Source organism: Mastomys coucha, unplaced genomic scaffold, assembly GCF_008632895.1.
Source record: "Mastomys coucha isolate ucsf_1 unplaced genomic scaffold, UCSF_Mcou_1 pScaffold22, whole genome shotgun sequence".
NCBI classification, from domain to species: Eukaryota; Metazoa; Chordata; class Mammalia; order Rodentia; family Muridae; genus Mastomys; species Mastomys coucha.
Window position 1 is genome coordinate 260,242,537 of NW_022196905.1, and position 9,462 is coordinate 260,251,998.

The 9,462-nt window shown below is 52.1% G+C and overlaps 1 protein-coding gene across 1 annotated transcript in view; it reads left to right on the forward strand.

Annotated features, from left to right (window-relative positions):
* Positions 1-7,908, forward strand: part of Jph3 (junctophilin 3) — a 64,510-nt gene extending 56,602 nt beyond the window's left edge. Inside the window, exon 5 of the mRNA XM_031341640.1 lies at positions 2,957-7,908. Coding sequence (XP_031197500.1) covers positions 2,957-3,037 — 81 coding nt within the window. The 3' untranslated portion in view covers positions 3,038-7,908. The remainder of the gene's footprint in view (positions 1-2,956) is intronic.
* The last annotated feature ends 1,554 nt before the right edge of the window (positions 7,909-9,462 follow it).

Consider the following 9,462-nt stretch of genomic DNA (forward strand, 5'->3'; position numbering starts at 1 on the left):
TTTGGGGGTGCTTTAAGATGAGGCTTCTGGCTGGGACTGTTATCTCAATGGGGTAGAGTGCACTTGCTCTAGTGTACAGACAGCCCCAGGTTTGATCCCCAGCACCACTAGAAAGGAACAAAGTTTTAACCACACCATAACCCTAGCACTCCAGAGCTTGATACAGGAAGAGCGCCATAGCCACCCCGCCTGGGCTACATAAGAAGGCTATCTTTTGAGAGAGCACAGTGTGTAAATTGGTTGTGTAAATTGAACCCGAGGACATGAATTTGATCCCTGGAACCAGGTAGCTTTGGTGCACACCTTTAATCCTAACACTTGAAAGGCAGAGGCAGCCTGGTCTACAGAGTGAGTTCCAGGATGGCCAGGGCTACAGGAGAAACCCTGTCCTGAAAGACAAACAAATAAACAAACAAGCAACCCATTAGCATTGGGGACATAGAGATAGGCAGATTCTCTGTGCCAGTGAGGCTAGCCAACTTGGTGAGCTCCAGGCCGGTGAAGAAGGTCTTCTATGTCCAAATAAAGCAAGGTGAGAGGCTCCTGAGTAAACCTGGGTTGACCTGACTTCTGCATGCACATGCAAACATGCACACATGTATATGTATACACATGAACATCTATAAAATACATACGTACACAACCAAAAGAAACACCCAAAGTTCCCTAGGTTAGATGTGCAAAGCATGGGGCTGGCCTCAGGCTGGCCTTAGGTATAGGCTGGGAGAGCCAGAAGCTTCCAGTGCAGGGTAGCTGTGCCCTACACGTTCCAGCTAGGGTGATAAAGGAAGCTGTCACAGCCCAGGGCCACCCACACTTTAAGAAGGGAAAGCAGAGATGGCCTCCAGCCCCGCCCAGTGATCACAACTTCCTGAAAAAGCAGGCAAGTTTTCTGTAGGTGCCACACTGTCCTATGGGCCTGAGCAGAGATTAGGCAAGGCACAGCTGTAGAGCTCAGCCTTCATGGCAAACAGGAGGTAACTGCCCCTTGCTTGTGTTTAGGGGTGACTTGTGAATGGCCTCTGGGAGGCTGACTGCCAGCCATTTCAACATCTGTGTTCCCTCCCGGAGGGCTCTATCTAGTATGAGCACTGCCTGCCCTGTGTCCTGGTCACAGATGGTGGTCCCTGGCTGGTGAGATCACCACTTCCTCCAAGTTGTATGGAAGTGGTGGCTGGACAGGAAAGACCCAGGGCTCTGACTCATAAGGCTCCTGGCCATGCTGAACTTCTGCAACCTCTCTAAACCTCAGGAGCCTCACCTCTCTGATGTGATGGGCAGAACACGAGTCCCCAGCTCTAGACTTATCATGCCTGGTAGTGACTGTAGATGCTCCCTTGTGGGAGAGTCCCCTTGGTGGAGTGAACCATTGCTGTGATGGGGACTAGAAGCTCCCCTGCTACATGCCGGAGCTCCTCTGCTCTTTGGCATATCTATGGGCCTGGGGCTGGACAGATCAGCTCAGAATGGCAGGGAGTTGTGGGCTTGACCTCAGGGCTGGCATCATGGGGCAGGACCCAGTCCTTCACCAACTCTGCTATTAAGACTCTACCCTCTTCCTTGTAAGGCTGGCTCAGCCCAGATGTCATGGGCATCTCAAAGTTCATGTCATAAAAGCACCAGAGTTCAGAAGTGAAATCAAGACCCAAAGGCCAGCCTCCTTGTTCCTGCCAGGAAGAGCTCGGGTCTCCATCTATTCTTCAGCAAAGTGGGAACAGGAGAATGGGCTGGGCTATAGCTATATAGCAAGAAATTAGGGGGAAAGCTCCCTGAAGCCTACAGTCTGGTGGAACAAACTTCTTGTTCTATTAAAAGCCAATGTCTCGGGGGCTGGCAAGATGGCTCAGCGGGTGAGAGCACTGACTGCTCTTCCGAAGGTCCTGAGTTCAGATTCCAGCAACCACATGGTGGCTCACAACCACCCATAATGAGAGCTGACACCCTCTTCTGGTGTGTCTGAAGACAGCTACAGTGAATTACGAGGGAGCAAGCGGGGCGGCTTGAGCAGGGCCAGCAGAGGTCCTGAGTTCAATTCCCAGCAGTCACACACATGATGGCTCATGGCCATCTGTACAGCTACAGTGTACTCATACCCATAAAATAAATAAATCTTTTTTTTTAAAAAAGCCAATGTCTCAAGGCTGGAGAGATGGTTCAGCAACTGAGAACACTGGCTGCTCTTCCAGAGGATCTTGTTTCAATTCCCAGCACCCACATGGCAGCTCATAACTGCTTATAACCCCAGTTCCAGGGAATCTCACAGACATACATGCAGAAAAACCACCCGATGCACAGAAAACAAATACTAAAAAAATAAAAAAGACCAATATCCATAGCAGCCAAGGAGCAGGCCCTTGTGTGTGGTCAGCCTAGGCACTGTGCCCACTCAGAGGGTGAACTGTAGGGCTGTGGGGTTAGGAGCCCGATGTGCTCTGCACACATGGAGCTTGGCTGAGGCTTCTGCAGTGACAGTTCCTGTGCTCCTCTCTGGACTGCTGTCAAGGGCAGATGCAAAGCCTCCATTGTGATGAGACTGTGGGGCTTCCTCCTCTGCTGTGTGCAAAGTCTGCTTCCTGAGCTTTGATAAGGCAAGGTGCACAAGCAAGCAGCTGACTAGGCAGGTGTCTTGGGCCCCTCAGGGCCAGTGGCTGTAATGGGGGTGACAGTGAGCTGCACCGAGAGCTAAGAGCTTCAGTAAGTGTTGGGAGAAGCTAGATACTGGGTGTATGAGAAGAACTGGACCCAAGAGAGCAGCCTGTGGGGAGCAAGCAGGTCTTCAAGCACAGGAGACTCCAAGTGACCCAGGTTAGAGCTTCCTACCAGGTTGAGAAAGACTAGTGTAGAGAGCCTGGAGGGACTGCAGTGAGTGGTCCTGCAGGAAGGGAAGCCTCTCCATTAGGCACCATGTGTACTGAGGCCCTGCCCTGGCCTCACTCTCGCCTGTCCTCTGTTCCAGGGCTCAGCTCCCATCTTGGTCGTCATGGTGATCCTGCTCAACATCGGAGTCGCCATTTTGTTTATTAACTTTTTCATCTGACAAGATTGTTGTGACCACGGAAGCGATGATGTACAAAGGGGACGTTAAAAGCAAAACATGAAGGGGAATCCTGATTCGGACAGCCCCACGACTCCTGTCCTTCCACAGAGCAACAACATGATTGGGTATCAATCACAGTTTGCCTTTTTTTCTGGGTAATGTTTTTTTGGATTTTAGCCAAAATTCTTTGCTTGTATAACACGATGCTGTGTAGCATGGTAGGAGGAGGCCGGCATGCCACCCCTCCAGCTTGGTATGAACGGGTCCTGGCAAACCAGCGGCCAAAAGATTGGGACCTTCATGTTTCTTGCCAGGTGTGGAAGGTGGCGCCTTGACCAGGGTGCCCGGCGAGCCGGGAGAGGGGGAGGGCAGCCAGGGAGTGCAGCTGTGCAAGGCGAGTAGCTGGGAGTGTGGGCCCAGGCCCAGGGACAGGGTGTCGTGGCCTCTGTCTCCATGGAGTCTGTGCTGCATACCTGTGGAGGGAGAGGGAAGCCCCTGCTCTTCTTCCCAGAACAGACCATGATCCCTCTTCTCGGCACTGCCCAACGGCTCTCCTAAGGAGGCCGCCTCCCAACACTGAGTCTTAAGGCAAAGTCTGTTCCCTGCTGTCCTCCGCTCACTCATTGTTGGCCCTGTCCAGCCATCCTCCCTCCAGACCCAGGGAGGCCATGCTGCAGACGTCCAGGGCTTACCCCGATCTGGCCAGGCACATCTGAGCCCTGATGCCAAGGGGACTATGGCCCACATGCCCCGGACAGCCTGACAGCACGCCTGGGCTGAGCATGTGGCGTTTTGCACCTAGTATGCAGGATGTATATTCAGGCTTCCGTGTCCCTGGCAGTGACGCCCCATGGAGGACGTCACCTCTCACTGACCTCCACGGGGTCTCACATCTTTGCACTGTGCCTGCCTCGACTTCCCCTAACAGATATGCATATTCCCTCCAGATGCCTCAGAGCTACTCCAGAGAGTCTGGTCCCGGGACAGGAATGTGGTTGAAGCCAGTGGCTTGAATGTCCTGGACACTGTTGCATACCCAGCACTCCCGGATGTACAATGTAACTTGTTTCAGTCAAACAACAGGTTCCTCATGTCTCTGCCTTCTCTACCAGGGTTGTTCCCTCATCCAAACAAATGAACAAGGGATGCCAGCTCGCCTGGCACCTGTGGCTCCGTCAGTCTCCTTGGGTGCAGCCCGTCTGTCTTATGGACTCCGCCTTGCTTTGCTCGTGTTCTCTGCTACCTTTCGAGCAGATTTCTTTACTACAGTGCACTGGATTGCTATATTTTTAACCAGAAATAAACTACAGATTAGAGCATGTTCCAGCGACACTCAGCTTTGTTGTTTCCGTTATCCACGCTGTTCCCTATTCACCACCTGTCCCTCCTCCAAGCTGGTTTGGATCGGGGGTTGAAGGGGAGAGGTTCAGCAGGTGACCCGATGCATTTCTGGTTTCTAAAGGGTTCCATCTTTTTGTACAGCGTACTTTTCCGTTCACCTTTTTTAATATCAAGTGGTTGCTGCAGATCTGGCGTGAACCAAATAAAGATTCCTGCTGTTTGCAGCCATGAGAGCCGTCCATACTGGGCTATGTGAATTGTATTTGTCTGCAGACACGTTCAATGTGCATCCCAGAAGGTTCTTGCCCATCAGGGTGCCTACTCACATCACTTGACACACACATGCACACACGCACGCACAAAGTGCAGCCTAAACATGCTTAAGGGGCTCTGGCAGAGGATGGTGCCCATCCACTTCACTTGCTAGGAGTGATGTTACTATAGCCCAGAGTCCACAGCCTGGTATTCCACTGGCAGCTTGTAGCGGCGCAGCAGAGTGGGTTCTAGGCAGAACTGATGGAGACTGAACACACCAGATCCTGGGGGAGCCAACACGCTGGTCAGCAGGGAAGGGGACACTTTGCTGCAGCCTGTGGCTACTGTTCTCCCCTGCAGAGCCTGCCTCCTCTCTGAAGGTGTAGTCAATGCAGTATGTTGAGCAAGACGAGGATGGTAGCTGGTGGGGACAGGACAGTGTCACTCTGGCTCCCAGGCACACCATGTGTAATGAGTTTTAACTGAGATCCAGCCCAGCCTTAGAAGACACACTTTTTGCAGACTGAAGAGAAATCCTTCCTGGACACCCAAGGCCCTTGGTACCTGCAACATGGCTGCACAGCTGTTGCGCATTGAGTCCTGCATGCTGCAGACTCATTCTTGCACATATGGAGTGCATGGATGAGTCCAGGCACCACAATACCAAGTCCAAGTAGTCCCAAAGTCACACACCAGGCAGAGCACAGAGCACAGGCTAACTGGTCATGACGGTGGTGGTGGTGGTCAGAAATTCCACAGCTACCACAATGCAAGGGCCATACAGGACCTCAGGCACTACAGACAGCAGACTGCTTCCCATGAAAGTCTCTGCTTTGAACTTATAGACACCCAACAAAAAGCTCCTCCACAGCCTGTGGTCATTTGTGGCCAGGTTGGTACCCAGGGCAAGCAGAGGACAGCCACATATCCCACTTCCAGCGTGTCCCCACTCACTGGACAAACAGGTCCAATTTAGACAGAACATACATAGGGCCACCCTCAGGGAGACTGAAGACACTGCTGGGAGCCCAGAGTGCTCAAAGGCCCAGTGATGAGGAGACAAGAGGTTCTGGGGTACTATCCTTCCTAATTTAAGTTTGTGGTTGTCCTTCAAAGATTTTGAATGGCTAGACCATTCTTCTAGGCAGTAACCCCTGCACAGATATCTGACACATCCTAGCATATATCTGCATAGCCCTGCTCCAAAGGCCTCGTAGCTGCTTATGCCATCCCCTCTGTGACATTCTGTAAGAGGATGTGGGATGTTACATTATCTTCAGGTTAAGCTCAGTTTTACTGGCTCTTCCTGCTCGTGTCTTTCTCTATAGCAGCCTCTGGTTGTGAAGCTCAGCACAAATTCCTATTCCAGCATGTCTCCACATCGTGCAGGCAGCTGACAGCCACACAGGCCACTTCCTGACACCAAACAGCCCTGCGCCATCTCTTCACCATTACAGTGGGTGAGCATCCAGAAGGGTTTGTGAGCCCTTAGCTCTGCTGTCTCGCCAAGGTCCAGCTACAGGCCAAGCACACACCAGGACAACCAAGTGTCCCTAAGTGCCAAGAACTTTCTGTCCTATGTATCCTGGCATTCAAAGAAGAAAACATATAGCTGTCTTTGTTCAAACAAATGGCTAAGCTGCCTTCCAGTCTGAATACTGGGAACAAGCCCGCAAGACCCAAGCCTTCCCCTTCTGAGGCGTGAGACAAGGCCTACCTGGCAGCGCATGAACAAAGCATGGGGCGGGGCAGGAAGGGATGACCCTCAAGGGCAGTGACAGAGTCCTCGTGTGGCTGAGTGCTCTCCAGACTGTAGCACAGGCTGCTCTTGGAGTCTGCTTTTTCACACCTTCCTTAATATGGCCAGGGCTAAAGTGTACACTAGGCAGTCTCTTGACTCAGCTCCTTCCTAAACTCACTAGGACTCACTAGAACTACATGAAGGGGGAATGGGTACACTCCACAGGGGGTGGGCTGGGGGGAACACAGGCCAAGTATTTCCAAGAACAGGCAAGGCAGCCAGCCACCTCACAACTACCTCACTTCTGGGATGGCCTTTAGCCTGTCCACCCCAGACCACAGGTCAAGATGCAAACACCTATCTATAGGGTAAAAACACTTCACACTATCACAGAGTCATCCTGGCCTTTGACCTCCCACACACAGCTGCAGGTAGGCCTCAGCTGGATGTTGGTCCCCTCCTGTGTCGGCATGCCTGCTAGCATGCTGCTCTCTGTCTACCTTGAAGACCTTGTCTCAATTCTGGTGAAGGTCAGCCTAAAGCCAGAGCTGTCTCTTCAAGGGTGATGTCTGGGGCTGCCTCCCCACCCCACCCCACACCCCTGCACTGTGTAGACGTGGAAATAAGTATAAGCCGTGGGGTACAGGTCAACCTTTCCCACCAAAGGGGCTCTATTCTCTCCCTCGGCCAACATCCACTTTAAGTAGGGATGTCCCACCAACTTAACCTCCAACAAAAGGCTCTTGTAGATTGTTCTGAATCCACAAGGCAGATACTAATACCATGCTACCATGGTACCTGCTGATACTATGCAGGGTGGGTAAGCAGTCACTGGATATAGGCTGAATACGCAGGACACAGCGGGTAGCATGACGTGGTGTACAGACAGCACCATCACAAGGCCCAATGTCCAGCAAGTCCCTGTTGCTCATAAGACCCACAGCCTGCGCACTGCCCACTGGGAGCAGCTGTAGCTGCACAAGCCCATGCAGCTGTAGCCATCAGAACCTACAGCTGAAGACAGGGCTACAGACAACACCCTCATCCTCAGTGGCTCTCTGGGTTGGCATTCCTGGCTCTGCTACTGCAGGCCCCCTCCCTTCCAGCAGGCCAATCCTGAATGTTCTAGCAGGAGCCTGCTGCTGACACCATTCACCACTCCCAAAGGAAAGCCACCCAGATGACCCGAGGACTCTGCTGAGCTTCACGTGGCAAGGACACTGCTGTGGATGCCTTTGTGTGACTGCGTCAACAGTCATTTGCTTTACCTTTTTCTGATCTTTTTTCTCTTGGTGCATGTAAACCACTCATTAATGAGACTGCTTTGCGAGTGAGAAGGGGCTGTCACCCGAGTTCCCTCCAGCGAGTTAGCTGTTCTTGCCTTGGTCTCTTTAGTTGGAAACAGCTTGGTTCATCAAAAACTGGAAACAAATCCTCTCTAATGAATGTAACTTTAAATCAGATTTCACACCTGAAGCAAGGGACACTCAGATTCAGATTCCTCTGCTCCTTTACTCAATAAACTCATTTAAAACCTCAGGACGCCAGTCTCACTTCATTACCAACTACCTTCCTGAAGCCCCCACTCACAGGTGCAGGGTGGGTGGAGCCTCCACCACTCAGTCCCTCCCAGTCTGGAACACCCTGCCCCAGTGTTGTCCTACAATTAACTCTCTGTTCCAGCACTTTGTAGGAACACAGGGAGCTTGTGGGCATTACAGTCCAGGACAGGAAAGGGCCTTCATGCAGGCTAAGCCTCCTTCTAATCAGGGAGGGTCACCACACTTTCCTCATCTCTATGACAAGTCCCAGAGCTTCTGAGTCCTGCCTCTGGGCACTATAAAGTCCTGGCAACTGAGCCTGGGATGCAAGGAGCTTAGAGAAGCCCAGCCATCTCCAGCCCCTGCACTGTGCTGACAGCTACCTAGGTCTCCACTGTACACTCCTGTGCCGAGGACAATGACTGAGACCCCGAGTGACAGTCCCTTGGGGAAGCACTCTGCTCTGCATGTTAGCCTACCCATGACAGCAGCAGCACCCTATTGGTTTGGCACATGGATCTGAGTGACACACAGCACGCTGACCTCACACTCCAGGGCTAAAGCCTCACCATATAAAGCAACAGCTATCCCTCGTAGCCCCCCTACAATATACCAGGAAGGTTGTGCCTGTGAGGCTGTCACTATGTGCTGACAGCAGGTTCCTCTGGTGGGAGGGCTTCTTTTTAGCCTGGGCACCTGTATTTCCACTTTGTCATCTGACCACTGACTTGCTCCCTATAGCAATCCACTCTTAATAGAATAAACACTACTACTGTCAAACCATTAAGAAAAAAAAACCAAAAACATAAGTGTTTCCAGCTGGGCATGATAGTTCATTGGTTTTAATCCAGCACTTGGGAGGCAGACTGTGCAGTCTCACAGAGTTTGAGTCCAGCCTGGTCTAAGTAATGAGTTCCAGGACACCCAGGAATACCCAGTGAGACCCTGTCTTGAAACAACAAACCAAAGAACAATAAAGTGTTCCAGCCTGCTTGGTGGTTCTTTCTGTTTTCATTCTACTCTGCCAACCCCAAAAGATCCAGGGTCTTTAAGCAACCCCTCAGCCTTGGCTAATGGCACGAACTGGGGAGCTAGCTTAGCTGCTCCTGGGGGTACCATACTCAAACCCCACCAAACCCAGCCAAGACTTGTCAGAAGTGGGCAAAAGGACCAGGTGACAGTCTAGGTGGCCCTGTCAGCATCCTGGGCTACACAGGCCCCACCTCTGTCCTGGACACATAGTCAAAGTGACACTGGACTGATGGATGATGGCGTGAGTGACTGTGGAGCCGTGGCTGTCTGGAGGCCTGCCTGGCTTAGACATGCCCTTCATACCTCAAAGCTCCACATGTCTGTCTCCTTCCACTCAGACTGGTGCCCAGTCTGGTAGCCACAGTTCAGGACAAGCAGCAGATACTTGCCAACAAGGAGCTGATCTCTTAGAGCCTCTCTCTCTCTCTCACTGTCGAATCAGAGTCTCACTGTGTGGCCTAGCCTGGCCTGGAGCTCACTCTTACTGCAATGGAGCCCCAGCTCCATGGCCAAGT